Consider the following 19,178-nt stretch of genomic DNA (forward strand, 5'->3'; position numbering starts at 1 on the left):
ATCACTACCCGTTGAGCCCGACAATCTAGCCAGCTTTCTATCCGCCTTATAGTCCATTCATCCAGCCCATACTTCTTTAACTCGCTGGCAAGAATACTGTGGGAGACTGTATCAAAAGCTTTGCTAAAGTCAAGGAATAACAAACACATCCACTGCTTTCCCCTCATCCACAGACCCAGTTATCTCCTCATAGAAGGCAATTAGGTTAGTCAGGCATGACTTGCCCTTGGTGAATCCATGCTGACAGTTCCTGATCACTTTCCTCTCCTCTAAGTGCTTCAGAATTGATTCCTTGAGGACCTGCTCTGATTTTTCCAGGGACTGAGGTGTGGCTGACTGGCATGTAGTTCCCCGGATCCTCCTCCTTCTCTTTCTAAAAGATGAGCACTACATTAGCCTTTTCCCAGTCATCTGGGACCTCTCCCGTTCGCCATGAGTTTTCAAAGATATGTGGAGCTGCTCCTGGGACTGCCCCATTCTGGCACTGCAGTGGGGATGGTGGGGTGGAAACCAGTGCTCAGGGTTTCAGCCCCACGGTTCAGGGTTTCAGCACTGTGGGGGGGGGGGGGGCGCAGAGGCATGGGGTTTCAGCCCTGCAGCAGGAGGTGCCGGGGCTCAGGGTCTGGGCTTCAGTCATGGGGTCCCGTGGTCCCCCTGAAAGGGCTCACGTACTCCCATGGGGTCACAGACCCCCGGTTGAGAACCACTGCTCTATTGGGTAATTTGGGGCAATATAGACCAATTAACTTTACATCTATACCTGGCAATTTAGTTCTGTTTTTAAATTTTTGATTCATCCAACAAAACACCTAGAAGATCATGATTTAATAGGGTCTAAACAGCATGGATTCTGCAGAGGAAAATCATCTAATTAATCTCTTTAGAATTTATTGAACATATCAATAAAGTAATGGATAAAGGGGAAATGGTTGGCCTCATTTATTTAGCCTTTCAAAAGGGTCCCTCACTAGAGGCTATTAAAGAAGCTAAGTAGTCATGGTGTGAGAGGCATAGTATTGTGATTCAAAAACTATCTAGGAGATAGAAAGGAAAAGGGACTAAATGGTCTGTTTTCATCATTGAAAAAGGTTAACAATGGGGCCTCAAGATTCTGTACTAGGTCCCATGTTTAATATTAAATGATCTGAAAACTAGGTGAGTGCTGAGGTAGCAAAATTTCAGAATATCTGGGCATCACTGTGGACTGCCTAGACACCTCTGCATCAAAAAAGCAAACAAGGTTCGGATGCATGAGGAATGGCATGGAGAATACCAAAAATAGTATTTCTTTATATAAATCAGTGATGTGACCTGTGCAGTACTAGGTCCACCCTCCCATCTCAAAAACAATATTTCAGAATGGGAGGAGTTTCAGAGAAAAGCAAACACGATGAAGACCCTGAAAAAGTCAATGAAGAGAGATTGAAAAGATTGGTATTGTTTACCTTAGAGAGGAGATGATTAAGAGGGGACATGATAAAAATACATAAAATAATGAATGGTCTATACAAGGAGGAGCAGCAGCTTCTGTTATTCTTGTCTAATAGGAACAAAGGGACAGTCAATGAAATCAAAATGTAGGAAATTAATAACTCATAAAAGGAAATACGCTTTCACACAGTGTGCAATTACACTGTGGAAGTCAATGCTGCAAGGAGTAATTTGAAGTCAAAAACTTTAGATTTAAAAAGGGATTGGACATCTATATGGATATAAAGACCTATCCAGAGGTCATATTCTAAAATTAATTATGCCTAATTTTGGAAGGGTTATTCAACCTTGTGGTTCAGGCCTTAAGTCAATCTCTGACTAGTAAAGACCAGGATGAGATCTATGTGGAGGAGAGATATTACCCATATTTGTCTACTGCAGGGCTCTTACACCTTCATTTGAAACAGATAGTTCTGGACACAGAGAGAGAGAGAGAGAGAGAGAGAGAGAATACTGGACTAGATAGACTTTGGTCTGGTCCACTATGGAAATTTCCATGATCCCAATACATGGGTAAAATCTTTACAATTTTTGATTCTGAAACAGGAAATTAATAAGACTCACCTATAGATATTTCACTGTAACATTTGTAGTAACTCAAATTTATTTCTGTACATTAATATTTCCAGCACTTTTCTGTTCCTAGAAATGAGTGGAGGCTTTCTGATGGTCTAAAGCTTTCTATGATTGAATTTTTGTAGACAAGAGTCGTCATCCTCTGAATCAGACACACAAAGTTCCTCCCACACCTATTTAAACAGAAGAAATTTTGCTTGTAACAGGCAAAATGCATTCAAATTTAGTAAATATTTCAGTTCTCTTCAGTAAATATATCCCAGATCTATTAGCAGCCTTTAGTATATTAACAGGGGCTCATTATCAAATGTCAAAACATCACCAATTTTCATCCTATTGACACTGAATGTTACCTTCTCTAACATTAGTAGAGGAACAGTCTAACTTTTTTATTTACGTTGCTAACAGATGATCCAACCAGCTTCTGCTGTTTTTAAAACCATCCTGAAGCATTAGCTCCTGAGAATTCCTTGGCTTTTGTCTGGAATGCTGTGTTTCTTAGGGCTCGTCCACACTGGGGGCGGGGGGGGGGAATTGATCTTAGATACGCAACTTCAGCTACGTGAATAACGTAGCTGAAGTCGAATATCTAAGATTGGAGTACTCACCCGTCCAGACGGCGCGGGATCGATGTCCGCGGCTCTCCGTGTTGATTCCGGAACTCCGTTGGGGTTGATGGAGTTCTGGAATCGATATAAGCGCGCTCGGGGATCGATATATCGCGTCTAGATTAGACGCGATATATCGATCCCCGAGCAATCGATTTTAACCCGCCGATACGGTGGGTAGTCTGGACGTACCCTTAGTGTCTTACCCGTTGGCTGATTTTTAAAGGAGGGCAGTTAAGGAGATCACTGAAGATACAGCTCTGCAATCCTAAATGCTTTCGGAAGTTCATTTCCAGTGGGCCCACATCCAGTGTGGTGAATACATTTTTTGTTTTCCAGTGTGCACACCCATATACTCCATATCACTGTTATAAATGCCTGCTCTGAATGCTGTGGAATGAGATTGTTACAGGTCTCCCATTCAAGTACTGTCCCAGTCCTGCTTACCTTGTAGGGTCTGACTGGATCATAGCCCAAAGAGGTGTGGCTTTAGGTGATGGTCCTCTGGGTTAGTAGTGTGCGGCAAGAGTCACTGTACCATGGTGCAGGAGTGTAACAGTAAGCATTTATGGTAAATGAGTTGTTTTAATACCATAGGATAATCTAGTTCAAACAACTGCACTAATACTAGTGTCAGACCCACAAAATGCTGGGGAGGACTGGCAGACTGCACAAGTCTACCTCATTAGATGGTGCTATACTTGTTGCGTGTGACTTTATCCTTCTGTCTGGTCCACAGTAATGTTGGATTATTTAATTTTTTTTGGATGCTGCTGCAGGGGATATTCTCAACGACAGTCATGCTGAAGTCATTGCCAAGAGGAGTTTTCAGAGGTGAGATGTTAAGCCCCCTGTGGTGTTATCTGTTCAGTGGTCTGTTTGGTCATATCCACTTTCCTCAGGACGTTTACGCTATTGTAATGTAAATATATGTGTCCTTCACCTATAACATTTGGAACACAGCCCCTTTCCCCTTTCCAATGAGCTAAGCTGTGCAAGAAGAGAATGGGAGAGGCTAGCACCTCTCATGTTCCTTCCACAGGCAATATATTTCTGTCCTGTGCACAGGTCTGTTTTTTTTTTCCCTTTGGTGCCCCTCTCCTCTCCTACACACCCAGGCTTCTTCCTGCCCATTGTATACAGACTTTGCAAAAATAACTCTTCACATGGGGCTGATTCCAGGTCTTTTGGGCTCATTATGAAGCTTCTGATCAGACAGCAGGTGTCCTTGTGGAGACTTTTGGATCCTATCTGCCTACAGAAGACTAACCAGCCACTTGATTCACTGTAGTGCACTTCAGTGTCAACTGGCTAGAGGTTTGTGGGTAGAGCCCTGCAAATCCGTAGATATCCATGAACCATTTTTTGCGGATTGTGGCTGGATGCAGATCCAAATTTTATATATTTAAAGCCCTGCAAATCTATAAATATCCACAGATCACTTTTGTGGATCATGGATTGGATATGGATACAAATTTTGTATTAGTGCAGGGCTCCATTTGTGGACCTTAATTTAATTATCTTTACTTCTTCCTCTGTCCTAAGTTAAGGGAGTGATTCTCAGTAACCCTTTCTTGCCCTCCAGGTATCTCATCCACCAGCTGTGGCTGGCAGTCTCACACCAACAGGGCAGCATCTTCAGCCCAGGGACTGAGATTGGGAAATGGAAACTCAAACCACACATCACCTTTATTTTTTTCTGCAGCCATACCCCTTGTAAGTACATAAGAGCCAATCATTCATGTTCTCATCCCTGCCTGGTGCATCTGAGCCAGCTACCCCAACCATGGCTGAGAGAGGGTGAGCCAGCCTCCTTCATATCAGTAACATATGCAGTGAATCAGCATTGGCCTGCCAAATTGGTGCACTGCACTTTCTACTCTATTGGGTATATTGATATGGGAAGGGAGCATATGTATAAGCCAGTACCTGGCTCAGTACATACAAGTGCTTCAGTCTCCCCTGATTAGATAGAGACATGGGCCACCATTTTCTTGCCCCAAAACTAGTATCTTCCAGTGGTTCTGTCATACTAAAAGCCTGTCATTTTTCCTTGTTGCTTTGCTTTACCTGCCTACTCACCTCTCATAGGGAGCCCAAGTGCATTTATTATACTCTGTTGGCTAAAGATAATTATTTTATTCTCCAGTGCCCCCCAAAATCCAAAAAATTAGTAGGATTTTTTTTATAAAATCCAAACCCCATGCTGTATGACTTGCTTCACAGCAGATTTATTCCCCCAGCATAAAAAGATGCAGTGTCCAAAATGACAGTGTTGCAATTCTATAAGCGAAACCCAAGAACACGAGTCCCCAAGCTACTAAGTAGTTAGGCCTATTGATGTTTCATATGTGCCCTTAGATACACATACACTTTTGTCCCAGGTTTGCTTTTTTAAGACTGACCCTACTACAAAGGTTTTACTAAAACATTCCAAATATGCTAAAACATGCTTGACTGGGAAGGAACTGGCATGGTCAGAATGCAGACCTTCTAAAAAGCAACAAACTGTGAATTTACATCCATGATTTTCCACCATTTTGATTCAACAAACTGATCCAGTCTTCTTCACTAACATAGATTTGGGACAGGAATTTGGATCTTCAAATCTAAGTGCAGGAAGAGAAGGAAGGGTATTTAGGGTTATGTTCTGTCAGCTATGTATCAGCCCCTTCCTGTTCTAGGTGTGACACGGAGTGCCTCGCTGAGAATGCTAAGATCATAGTAGACGACAAAAAGGAGAGCAGATGCTCCAAAAACTGGTGGTTAACACTGAAATTAGACTCACCAATCAGTCACAAACTGCTCCTGTTTCCCTCACACTGGTTATCAAGAAGCTAAAAAGAAATCACACAGCCCCCTTTATTGCATTCCAGTTCTCTGGCTCCCAGTCACATAGGTCCAGTACAGTGAGAAGTTATTTAAAAACTCTGTTTACTATACTAATGTTCTTCTGACACCAAAAAGCCAGCCACATTACCAGGTTAATATTGAAAGAGACAGCAGTGTTTAGTGTTGCAGTTGATGAGAGTGTAGATATAAACGACGTTCCACGTTTGGCAGTTGTTGCAAGATACTGTGCTTTCGATGAAATCCAAGAGGAACTTTGTTGCTTAAAACCCCTGCATGGCACAACAAAGGGGGAAGATATACTGGAAAGTTTTGTAAACCATTTTGAAGAACGAGGAGTTGACATCAGAAAAATACTTTGTGTGACAACAGATAGTGCTCCTGCCACGGTCGGAAAACAGAAGGGATTTGTAAAGTTGCTTGAAGATCAAATTGGCCATCCGACAGTCAAATTTCACTATATCATCCATCAAGAAAACCTGTGTGCTAAAATTTCTAATTCAGAGCTTAATAATGTGATGAATACAGTGGTGCGAATTGTGAATTTCCTTGTTGCTCGATCTGCTTTGACTCACAGACAATTTCAAGCACTGCTAGAAGAGATGGACAGTGCTTATAACGACATCCCACTTCACAGCATCATTCGGTGGCTAAGTTGTGGCAAGGTTTTGGTGCACTTTATAAACTGTTTTGATGCAATCAAGGCCTTTTTGTCGGAAAAAGAACAAAACTACCCCTAACTGGATGATGACAAATGACTGTGTAAGCTCATGTTTCTAACTGATATCACCGCTCACCTAAGCAAACTCAACCTCTGTCTCCAGGGTGCAGAGCAAACAGTTCTGGATCTTTATGAAGCCTGGAAAGCATTTGTTGTGAAACTTAGCATTTTTTTCCAGGGATATTCAAACTTCTACTTTCTGCTATTTCTAACTCATAAAAGTGCTATCAACACGTTGTTCTGTCAATGTCGATGAGATTGGAAAGTACATGCAAGAACTGCAATCAGAATTTTCTGACAGATTTCAAGATTTCCAGCAATTTGGCCCAATGCTTTCTTTTCTAATTAAATCTGAAAAGTTCAACGAAAGCGACTTGGATTTGTCTGTATTTCAGTGCATGGGTATTGAAGATTTCGAAATGCAACTCATTCAGTTAAAAAGCTCAGAATTGTGGACATCAAAGTTTGTGGATCTGCAGAGTGCACTTGAAGCCACCAAGAGAGATCATGGGACCTCTATTCTGACCTGCTGGACATCCCTGCCAGTCAAATTTACCTGTTTGAAGAAAATTGCGTTTGCAATGCTTTCAGCATTTGGATCCACATACCTGTGTGAACAGGTATTTTCACACATGAAATCTGTCCTCTTTCCCTCTCGGAGCCGGTTAACAAGTGATCACTCAGAAGCCTGTGTGCAGCTTAAAGTATCCAAATACATGCCAGACATTGGAAGACTCAGCGAGGAAAAGCAAGGGCAAGGATCACACTAAACTGATAAGATCTGCATTTTAATTTAATTTAATTTTAAAGCTTCTGAAACATTTTGAAAACCTTGTTTACTTTGCATATAACAGTAGTTTGGTTATATATTATAGACTTAGAGAGAGACCTTCTAAAAAACGTTAAAATGTATTACTGGCACGCAAAGCCTTAAATTAGAGTGTATAAATGAAGACTCGGCACACCACTGCTGAAAGGTTGCCAACCACTGTGATGAGGTATTTAAAATCATGAGTGATGTGGAGAAAGTAGATAAGGAAAAGTTAATTACTTATTCCCAGAATACAAGAACTAGAGGTCACCAAATGAAACTAAATAAAAGGAAGTTCTTCTTCACACAAGGCACAGTCAACTTTTGGAACTCCTTACCTGAGGAGGTTGTGAAGGCTAGGACTATAAGAGCGTTTAAAAGAGAACTGGATAAATTCATGAAGGTTAAGTCCATTAATGGCTATTAGCCCTATATTCTATCAAACAAACACCCAGACAGTTCACAACTCCATCTGTTCCCCTCTTTCCAACATGATAGTTGATTATAGCCATGTCCTTGCCACAAATGACTCCACCTGTTCCTCTTTCCTCTAGATTGCTCAGTAAGAAAGTTACATTTTCCTCATTGGTGTTAACAGGAAACTTAGTGTTTTCATTACTCAGCTAACTTTTTAGAGTAGGTAGTTTTAGGGTGAGATTTTCAAAAGCTTTGTCCCAACTCTTTCCAACCTTTGTGATTTGTTTTTTGTAATGTTAATCTTCTTGTAAAGGGACTGTCCTCATTTCTTGATTAGTCAACAGCTAAGTTTTGGGAATTGAAAATCTCCCATTGTGGAAGGGTACAAGAAGCACAGGGAAACCGTGAGCATCTGCAATCTTTACTCCAGGTTAACAAAGTTTTTTGCATGTCCATTAATGGAACAGTGAAGGTACCCACTGACTGAACGCATATGGAACCTGAATTTAGTTCTTACCTTGTGAAACAAGAGTTGGTTCCTTCAGGATAGGGGATAGGTCCATTGCTGGAGGAGCGTGAGGGCTCCTTGAATTAAATGTAAAACATGTCTGAATTCTCATTCAAGTCTAATTAAAGTATAGTGCAGTGTCATTTGAAGAGGTTATTCTCCCTGGTACTTTTTTTGTTGTTGTTCAAATCTTTAAAAACACGTGGTGGTTGCCTTATCTCTGAAGGGGTCTGCATTAAATGGCAAGGAGAAGCAGAAATCTCTTTCTAGGCCAGTGCTAATGTAACTTCCTTTCTTCTAGGTGGAGATGCCTCCATTATTCCAATGACCAAACCAGAGGACCAGCCTTGTGAGCTGGTTAGTAGAAAAGATCCAACAAGTCATTCAGCAGATTGCAGTGGCAACCATGATCCTGTGGGTCCAGAAAATAAAAGGAAAACAGAGGAAACTGCAAGTGATCATGTGACCAAGAGAATGAAAACTGTCATCAGTGATTCTGCATGTGAGGTCACTGAGAGAATAGCTGTGCAGTATGTTCCTGGCAATCAACAAAACGTACAAGACACAGATACCAGCCGCTCTGAATTTATTACAGATGGACAAAGAGAGATCTTAACGTGTGCTAAGGAGACCGGACTAATAGGAGCGACAGTGATGGATGTTTATAGAACCGGAGCAAAGTGTGTGCTGGGAGAGAGAGATGATGCTCGGAGACCAGGGGTAAAATATCATCATGTTGGGTTACTACGAGTGAAGCCAGGCCGTGGAGACAGGACCTGCTCCATGTCCTGCAGTGATAAACTAGCTCGCTGGAATGTACTGGGCTGTCAAGGAGCCCTCTTGATGCATTTCCTACAGCACCCGGTGTATCTCTCAGCGATTGTAGTGGGGAAATGCCCATATAGCCAAGAGGTCATGCAGAGAGCAGTTATTGAAAGGTACTTGATCCATAGAAGACCAGGAAGAGAGTATCAAGACTGAGTCATGGAGAGCAATGCCTGTCAGTGTGGTGTAGGGACATGGGTATTAGAAAGTTTGCAGTGCTCAGTCAGACAATCAGCAGAGAGATCAAAGTGATGAAGCAGCCATGTGTGGTTTAGAGGGAAGGTGACTGCTCCTGATGAATCAGTAATGAGAATTTGATGTTCTCCAGGAAACACTTCTTGGGTTTCTAACTCTTGCTGTTCTTAATCCTTTGATCTAATCCTAATCCCCCTATCATCATGCAGTCCCTGAAGAAAATGACCTCCTTTCTGTTCGATCCCTGCTGTCTCTCCTTCCTTCCTTTTCGCATTATAGACAGTTCCACCAATGGTTCTTTTTCTTCTGATATTGCTCCCAGTACTCTCAAATTTGTCGCTCTGGCCCCTTCTTAAAGGGACCTACTGAGATTGATACTGGGTTTGCACATTTTTTTAAATGAGGTACAAAGAAGGGCTTGCAAGAATTTTATCAAAATAATTTTTTGTTTCCTACTTGCTTTTGACATTTGAAATTCAGGACTTGTCTATGCAGGAAGATTCCCTGGTGACAGTAGATCCAGTGACATTGTGTCACACATGACTTAGTGCTGCAGCAGTTGAGAGGGAAAGATTTTTAGTCAGACTGTTTACAACTGTTTAAGAAGTTTTTGTTAATGCCTTTTTAACACTTAAGACCATTGAATATTAGGGTTTCTTTGTTTGGTTCAAAACCTATCCAGCTTCCCTTCAGTTAAGCTGTCAGGGCACATGATACATATTCAGGCCTCCACAGTGGCTCTCCAGCAAAACCAGGGAAGGCCAAATTTAGAAATATCAATTTTCTTTTAAAACATAGAGGATAACAATATATTACTGCTGTCAGTCACTTTTTTAATTTAACTGGCAGAGGTCTGTGCTGTGGATTTAAATGTCTTGGGTTTGGAACCTGCTGATTGCCCATGCAGGGATCAGTATAATTCTATATGTTAAAATTTCTGTTTCTTCAGTTTTCTTTTTACAAACTCCAGGAAATGTCATTAAAAAAAATACATTAGAAGACAATTAACGTTGTAAAATCAAGCTCTCAAAAGTTTGGAAATGCCAAAATTAAGGTTGGCCATGCTACCTTAATTTTGCCTTTTTGTGCAGCGGCATTCTGATACAGTCTTAGATGATCACATATCATGCGGGAGCCTCTACATTTATTTATTGACAAATAAAATTTGCAGAATTTTAAAATAATGTGCACAGAATTTTTTTTTTTTTTTGGCTTAGAATTCCTTCAGGAATAATAATATAATATACTACAGTTTTTACTTACACATACTGTGTATCTAAGATTGTTTCTTCTGGTACTGTGTTCCAATCTATGTTTGCCCCACAGTCCAGGAAAATAATTTTATTTACAAAGTGCACGAGGCATGGATTCTGGTGGAGACCTTTCCTCACTCGCTCTGTACCTTACAAAATAAAAGATGTTAAAATAAAGAATATGATTTATCCTTAATTTAATTATATTACTCCTGGTTTTATTCTGAGAATATGTGATACAGCTCCTAACTAAGAAGTTGTTTCTTAGATTGTGGAATAGTCTGTCAATGCAATGATGGATGCCTAGTTTCCAAGGATAGCTAACTGATGCAAATTGTGCATATTTAAACTTTTAACTCTTGCTTATTTGATTTACCTTAAGTTGTCTACATTAGGAGTTTGCACCAATTTAATTAGATCTCTTTTAAAATGAAATTGGTGACATTTTCTAGTATAGATAAGGCTTTACTAAGCTATTTGGTTCAGCAATGTCATGAGGCACAGAGTTCTACCGATCAAACAAAAGTTGCTTGGTAAAGTATTTCCTTGCATCTGTTCTGAGTTCATAGCATTTCAGTTTCATTAAGTGGAGGTTGCAGGGTTATACCTGGGAGTCTGCTGAAGTATCAGACTTTCAAGTGACTTGCATTTTTCCATATCTACTGTAGGTGTCAGCACATCTCATTTTTACCTGATGGTTTCCATGTTCAAGATGTGAAAATGTTGCAGTCAAATCTTCAGTTTAAACATAGCCGCCATGCAATTCAGACAGCTCATGCTAATGGCAAAGCAAAGCTTGTTCCTTGTGGTGCCGGTGAGTGACTTGAACCGATTCCTTAAATACCTACAAAGAGCAAAGAGTAAATGGCATGACTTGGTACATGTGTCCTGAAGCCTGATCTCTTTAGGGTTTTATGCAGCAAGAGATCGCTTTTATGCCAAGACTTCATCATCATTAGTAATTATGATTAATATTAAATTATTCATACAGCTCCTGAAGTGTGCTGAAGACACTTCACAGAGGAATTGACATCAATAAGATTATGTCCTTGTTTCAGTTAGTTATGCATTCTCGTTGGTGTAGGAATGCAGGAGTTGCCATACTGGATCAGATCCACACCAGCTAGCAATTCCTATATATATAGAGAGAGAGAGTGAGAGAGAGAATACAAAATAGCATTATGTAAAAGTTTTATTGGGATGAGTCTGAGATGTCTGCCATATTTATCGGTGGCAGTGAGTGAGTTAAGCAGGTCATTGCGTGGTTTCACAGTTTATTCTCATGCCTTTGCAAAGTATTAAATGGATGTCACCACCACATGTGTAATATGCAGTTTCTCTCCATCTGTATACCACATGTACCATCTGCTACCATATACTTCTTTGGCTTAGCTGAAAATTGACTTGGAATGTTTAATGGAGATGTGCCTGGGAATACTGACCCATGAAGAAAATTGGTGGAAGGATTGTAAACAAAATAATAGCCATGTCACAGGTTGGATGGGTGCTTAAATAAGCAGGTCCAGGTGCTCCCAGTTTGGCTAGTTAAGAGAGCAGGGCAGCATCTGGGGCTATAAAGGGAGAGATTGTCAGTAAGGAAGTGGGAGCACAGCAGAGAGTCTGTTGGGAGAGGAGGCAGTGGGAACCTTTTCGGAGTTAGGTGAGAGGGGCAAGCCCTGGGAGGTGGTGGTCAGTTAAAAGAGCAAGGAAGAATCCTGCAGGAGGGCCTGAATCAGGAAGGACTGAGATAAGCAAAGGGAAAATCCCCTGGGAGCTGTAGCCTATCATGGGCTGAGGAACTGTTTTGTGTTTTACTTGTGTTTAGAAAATAAAACTGACCTGAAAAGAGACTCTGGGTGTGGCAATAGCTCCTTCATGGGCTGAAGACATGCCAGCAATGTATGAACCACCTCTGGCCATTTGGTTGCCAAAGATTTCTGTGTTACGATTGGTTTGATTTAGCAACTTCATTGGTAGAGTAGAATAGGAAAGAAACAGTATATTAATAACATTCACTAAATTGGAGGATATTGCAAATGCCAGTGAGGCATATATTTAGCTACTGTGGTGATAAGGACTCGAAATAACTAAAATAGAGATTAGAAACATTTCCAGGAAATAACAAAATAAGATTTCTCCTGGAAAAATGCAGCTGATTCATCTGCAAAAAGATAATCTGAAGAGGAACCTTAGACGCAATAGTGCAATACTGCAGCTAAAAAACCATTGCAATTTTGAGCTGCTCCCACAGAGGCATTGCATCAGGGAGCTGAACAGCTGTGGGTTCTCCGTATGCTGCTCGATACAACTGCATCTGTGCCATGTTACCAGGAAGACCAAAAAAAAGAAGGAAATCAGAGACAAACAAAAATAACTTATCATGAGGCTGTAGAGATTCGTAAGGAGAGAGTAAAGGAGCTGTAGCTAGTGTTTTTTATTATTATTATTTGTGTATTATATTACAATAGCACTCACACAGTGCTAGGCACTTTCAACCCATATAAGAATATATAGTCCTAGCATCAGAGACCTTACAATCTAAGATGAATAGAAACAGACAAAAGTATAGGGGAGAGGGATAGATAAATATCAACTTTTCCTTGCTCTTCTACTGAGCCTATATCTGTTCGCTAATTTCTGATATAACTTTTAAGGATATGTCTACCAATATTTGAAAGATATATGTGTAAAAAAGGTTGAGGAATTATTTAAGGTGGGATGGAGGTGGGGGGAGGCAGCAGCAAGAATATAGGCTGACTAGTATGCAAAACTTTTGCCATGAGATGGAATATTCCGCAATCTAATATCTCAAGCAAAGCAACGGGAAGCCTGGTTGTCTGGGTCACTTAAAATGTGTTTGGCCAAAACATGACAATATATTGAAGGGAACTCTCCTGCCTCGTGGAGAAGAGAGACTAAGGGCCAGATGTTATAGGTATTTAGGTGTCTAAAGATGTAAATAGATGCTTCTGAAAATCCCACTAGGTGCCTATCAGCATCTTTAGGTTCTTATATACCTTTGAAAATCTGCCCCTAGATGACTTGATTGGTCTTTGCCATCTCTAATTTTTTGTCTGTCTCAGGAGTCTAGTGGGTTATTGGGAAGGGAAGGAATGTTTAATCAAAATGTTTCTGTATGAAACTCCAGACTCATCCCTGATGGGACTGGAAAGATTACAATGCTAGTGGCATTTTCATTTAAGTTTACCTGAATTAGTCTGGGTAATGGTGTATTGGCATCACAAACCCTTCTGATTTGCAGTATTGAGAGTTGTGATTTTCTGTTGAGAATCTCCTTGTTCATGATCTTTTTTCCCCAGCTATCAGCTGGAGTGCTGTCCCTGAGCAACCTCTAGATGTCACCTCAAATGGCTTCAAGCAGGGAACAACAAAGAAAGGAATCGGAAGTCGCCAGACCAGGTGTGGTGGTAGTAAGGGTTTGTGATGTCCCTCTGGGAGTGTATCCTTAAAATTTTAAAAAAAGTAAAATTACTGGAGATATAGCTATATCTCCTAGAACTGGAAGGGACCTCAAATGGTCATTGAGTCCAGACCCCTGTCTTCACTAGCAGGACCAAGTACTGATTTTCGCCCTAGATCCCTAAGTGGCCCCCTCAAGGATTGAACTCACAACCCTGGGTTTAGCAGGCTAATGCTCAAACCACTGAGCTATCCCTCCCCTTATCCCTTCTTATCAATGTATGTTCCCCTCTCTTTTTTACTTTGACATAGAGTGTGGTGTATAGAGACTGTCGGTATCGTTGGGGGTAAAGCAATGGGGCAGAAATCCCCACGTTTGTTCCATTCCAGACAATGCTTCTAATGCACAGAATAGAGAGTAGGGACGGGACAGGACAGGTTCAATCTGTGTGTTTATAGGCTTAACCCCTTCACTGAGATGTTTCTTGTTACCTTTGCCTAATAGAATTTTTCTAATAATTAAAGCAAGGGGGGATATTTTTAAATGAAATCAGAATCTTTTGTTGAGGATGTAGACTAAATTGTCATTCTCTGCCTAGCAGAGGGCAGTGGCCTCCATCCTGGTTATTGGGTAGGAGATGAGCCTGTTATTTGATAGAATTGTCACATGTGGCCATCCCCTTTTTGGTGAGGATTGTTCCAGTGTTCCTTTATTGTTGGAGTAATTGATTTCTTTGGTTGCACTTGTCTGAGATGTGTGTTTTCCCTTGCAGGCTGCAAATCTTATTTCTGCCTGCTTTGTGTGAAGTGTAATCACTTTATTGGAAGCTAGAACACTTGTGGTTTATTTCTAGCACCTCTGTCTTACTTTTTCCCATGACACTTGCTCTTCTGTGGTCATTAACATGTCAAAAATGGAAGCTGACCTCTGTCCTCAAGGCTGTACTTTTTAGACGAGATTGCTCTTTTGTCCTGTCCTGACCAGTTTGGCATGAAAAATTTCTTACGGTATTATCATAGAATCACTGAACTGGAAGGGACCTCGAGAAGTCATCTAGTCCAGTCCCTTGCACTCAAGGCAGGACTAAGTATTATCTAGACCATCTCTGACAGGTGTTTGTCCAACCTGTTCTTAAAAATCCCAAATGATGGAGATCCCACAGCCTCCCTGGGCAATTTATTCCAGTGCTTAACCACTCTCACAGTTAGGAAGTTTTTCCTAATGTCCAACCTAAACTGCCCTTGCTGCAATTTACACCCATTGCTTCTTGTCCTATCCTCAGAGGTTAAGAACAAGAATTTTTCTCCCTCTCTTTGTAACAACCTTTTATGTACTTGAAAACTGTTATCATGTCCCCTCTGTCTTCTCTTTTTCAGACTAAACAAACCCAGGTTTTTTCAATCTTCCCTCATAGGCCATGTCTTCTAGACCTTTAATCATTCTTGTTGCTTTTCTCTGGACTTTCTCCAATTTGTCCACATCTTTCCTGAAATGTGGCACTGAGAATTGGACACAATACTCCAGTTGAGGCCTAATCAGCATGGAGTAGAGTGAAAGAATTACTTCTCTTATCTTGCTTACAGTACTCCTGCTAACACATCCCAGAATTATGTTTGTTTGTTTTTTTGCAACAGCGTTACACTGTTGATTCATATTTAGCTTGTGATCCACTATGATCCCCAGATCTCTTTCTGCAGTACTCCTACCTAGGCAGTCATTTCCCATTTTGTATGTGTGCAACTGATTGTTCCTTTCTAAGTGGAGTACTTTGTATTTGTCCTTATTAAATTTATGCTATTTACTTCAGATCATTGTCCAGATAATTTTGAATTTTAATCCTATCCTCCAAAGCACTTGCAACCCCTCCCAGCTTGGTATCATCTTCAAACTTTGTGTACTCTCTATGCCATTATCTAAATCATTGATGAAGATATTGAACAGAATTGGACCCAGAACCGATCCCTGCGGGACCCCACTCGATATGCCCTTTCAGCATGTCTGTGAACCACTGGTGATTACTCTCTGGGAACGATTTTCCAACCAGTTATGCACTCACCTTATAGTAGCTGAATCTAGGTTGTATTTCCCTTGTTTGTTTATGAGAAGGTCATGTGAGCCAGTATCAAAATCCTTACTAAAGTCAAGATATACCACATCACCACTTCACCCCTATCTACAAGGTTTGTTACCCTGTCAAAGAAAGCTATCAGGTTGGTTTGAGACGAGTACAGAATTTAAACTGACTGGTCTGTAATTCCCCGGGTTGTCCTTATTTCCCTTTTTATAGATAGGCACTATATTTGCCCTTTTCCAGTCTTCTGGAATGTCTCCCATCTTCTATGACTTTTGAAAGATAATTGCTAATGGCTCAGATATCTCCTCAGTTGGCACTATATTTGCCCTTTTTCAGTCTTGTGGAATGTCTCCCATCTTCCATGACTTTTGAAAGATAATTGCTAATGGCTCAGATATCTCCTTAGTCAGCTCCTTGAGAATTCTATGATGCATTTCATCAGGCCCTGGTGAGTTGAAGACATCTAACTTATCTAAGTAATTTTTGACTTGTTCTTTCCCTATTTTAGACTCTGATCCTACCTCATTTTCACTGGCAATCACTATGTCAGATGCCCAATCACCACCACCCTTCTTGGTGAAAACCAGAACAAAGAAGTCATTAAGCACCTCTGCCATTTCCATATTTTCTGTTATTGTCTTTCCCCCCTCATTGACTATCAGGCCTACTCTGTCCTTGGTCTTGCTCGTGATTCTAATGTATTTGTAGAATGTTTCCTTCTTTCCTTTTATGTCTGTAGCTAGTTTGATCTTGTTTTGTGCCTTGGCTTTTTAAATTTTGTCCCTACATACTTGTGTTGTTTATATTCATCCTTTGTAATTTGACCAAGTTTCCACTTTTTGCAGGACTCTTTTTGAGTTTTAGATCATTGAAGATCTCCTGGTTAAGCCAGGTTGGTCTCTTGCCATATTTCCTATCTTTCCCATGCAGTGTGATAGTTTGCTCTTGTGCCCTTAATAATGTCTCTTGAAAAACTTTTGAAAAATTGCAGTACTTTGGATGAGACTGCTGGTTTCTGTAACATGAATGTGTCTGGGGATTGACACATTGAAGATGCTGATAAGTTGGGATGTGATAGCTCAGAATTGATGATAGGATATAGACTTTTGCCTGTGGGTTGCTGGTTCAGTTCCAGTTCAGGTGAGTGATGACCAAAAGTTGCTGCTTGTTCAGTAGCCTGTTTGAAAGTAGACTCATAAACTTTAAGGTTAGAAGGGACCATCGTGATCATCTAGTCTGACCTCCTGCACAATGCAGGCCACAGAACCTCACCCATGCCTGAAACAGACCTCTAACCAAGTTACTGAAGTCCTCACATCATGGTTTAAAGTCTTCAAGTTATAGAGAATTCACCATTTACACTAGTTTAAACCTGCACATGACCTGTGACCCAGGCTGCAGAGGAAGTCAAAAAGCCCCCAGGGTCTCAGCCAAGCTGACCTGGAGGAAAATTCCTTCCTGATCTCAAATATGGTGATCAGTTAGACCCTGAGCATGTAGGCAAAACTCACCAGGCAGATAAATGGGAAAATAGTTGGCAGTCTTGGCCATGTTCTGGTACTGTAGTCAGGTGTTCACATCACCAATCCCTTAACTGGTGCCTTGTATGGCCTGTCTGTTTTCCCATGGGCTGGGAACTGAGCAGTAGTGAGTGAGGTGATGGGGAGGAGAATCCTAGATTTAGTCTTACGGAAGGAGAGTAGGAGAAAAATCTCCTTGACTTAGAACTGCTGTTTACCTTTATTAAAAGCCCACTGTACAATGTTTCCAGCTCCTCTCTAGGAACAGGAGGACCAAGAGCTTTATAACTTAAGTGTGGTATTTGGGAGAAAATAATATAGATGATCCTATTTGACTTTTTAAGTATTTTTGTAAATTGTTTGTACATTTTATACAAATTGTTTGTATGTACAGTGAGAGGAACTAGCCAGAGACACAAGCCCATGGGAGCAGAACCAGGAACCTTTTGGACCTATGGATCCTTAGATCTTTCTGCAATTTAATTGGACTCTTCCTCCTCTGTGCTGATTGGCTGGTTGTTCCATCCCTCTCTGTCTCCTCCCCTCATCTTCACTCTACGTCTGCCTCTTTGACCCTCTTCTCCCCTGCCCTGTCCCCCTCATTCTCCTTCCCTTTTCTTTCCCTTTAGCTTAACTCCTCTTAAGTAGCCCCCCTATCTGCCTTCCTCCCCATTCCTCCCCAAAAGTGGAACTAAAATGCTGTTTGCTGTCATCACATTGCTCACTCTGCTGGTGTGTTCTATTCCTTCCCCCACCCTGTGTCTATCTGGTCTAGTTACACTGTTAAGTTCTTCAGGGCAGGGACTGTCTGCTGCTCTTTATTTATACAGCGCCTGGTCCTGTTCTTGGCAGGCCGTTAGGCACTGTCATAATAAACATGTTAAATAATAATACCTGCTCCTAGAACTGTGGATAAGTACACTTTATATAATTGCAATAAAGTCAGACCAGAGAGGCCACAAACTGAATGGACTATGGAGATTGAATTAACCTCTCATCCTGAACGAGTGAGCTGATAGATGGTGTGAGGGAAGCTTACAATACTGTGCTCCATCCTATATCTATTCTGTGGCTAAGTAGGACTCTCTCCATTTGCACTAATTTAACACATTTGAAAAAAACATCCAGTGTTGCTTGACCTGCAAAGGGGTGTGTATACCCTTTTCTTTCTTTTTGACTAAAGCGCAAAAGTTTATTTTCTAACGTAAAGGCTTAGTTTGTTACATTAAAAATTCATGTCTTGTCTACTGTTTTTCATGGAAGACTTTATGGATGACTATTACTACTAAAATTATATAATTGGCTCTTTATGGCATTTAGGATTATGACATAACGGATACAAAGGAAGTGAAACCTGATTAACTGAAGGAGGAAGCAGTTTTATACAGTCTTTTTTTTTTTTTTTTTGGCTTTTATTAATAAAAATTAACCAAACCACTAAACAGAATAAATTATCTTTGTTAAAGGCTCAATAGTCTAAGCATTCATTTAAGGCTGAAGGCATTCCCCATTCTACTTTCCTGGGTTCTCCAAAAAGTCTTCTGGCAAAAACAGGGAAGAGATGACTTGATATTCCTGCTATTTCTAAGGTTAAAAAATTGTCAGGAAAAAACCTATTTAACAAACTCAACCTTCTAGGCCTTCCTTTATAAATCATCATTTTCAAATGGCACTCACTTTCCTTATTTACTGATGGGCCTTTTGATATCACATTACTATACCGTCCGAGTGCCTCGCAGCCAGTAATGAATGTGTCTGCCTGGCACCCCGTGAGGCAGGGCAGGATTTTTATCCCCTTCGCCCCCATCTGTCTTATTGAGGGTTTTTATTCATGATAAATAATGTAATTGTTGGCAGTTCTGTCAAAGTCTTATGGGTTGTTCTCTTGTTCAATGTTTGGTGCCGAGC

The 19,178-nt window shown here is 40.8% G+C and overlaps 1 protein-coding gene across 4 annotated transcripts in view; it reads left to right on the forward strand.

The window, feature by feature from the left end:
• The window catches only part of ADAT1 (adenosine deaminase tRNA specific 1), a 38,381-nt gene that overhangs the window by 12,812 nt on the left and 6,391 nt on the right, over positions 1 to 19,178 (forward strand). For all 4 annotated transcript variants that reach the window (XM_030582107.1, XM_030582106.1, XM_030582105.1 and 1 more), the window contains 5 exons: positions 3,455 to 3,509; positions 4,261 to 4,391; positions 8,284 to 8,920; positions 10,924 to 11,069; positions 13,576 to 13,675. In XM_030582107.1, coding sequence (XP_030437967.1) covers positions 3,455 to 3,509; positions 4,261 to 4,391; positions 8,284 to 8,920; positions 10,924 to 11,069; positions 13,576 to 13,675 — 1,069 coding nt within the window. The remainder of the gene's footprint in view (positions 1 to 3,454; positions 3,510 to 4,260; positions 4,392 to 8,283; positions 8,921 to 10,923; positions 11,070 to 13,575; positions 13,676 to 19,178) is intronic.

This window comes from Gopherus evgoodei, chromosome 12, assembly GCF_007399415.2.
Source record: "Gopherus evgoodei ecotype Sinaloan lineage chromosome 12, rGopEvg1_v1.p, whole genome shotgun sequence".
Classification (NCBI taxonomy): Eukaryota; Metazoa; Chordata; order Testudines; family Testudinidae; genus Gopherus; species Gopherus evgoodei.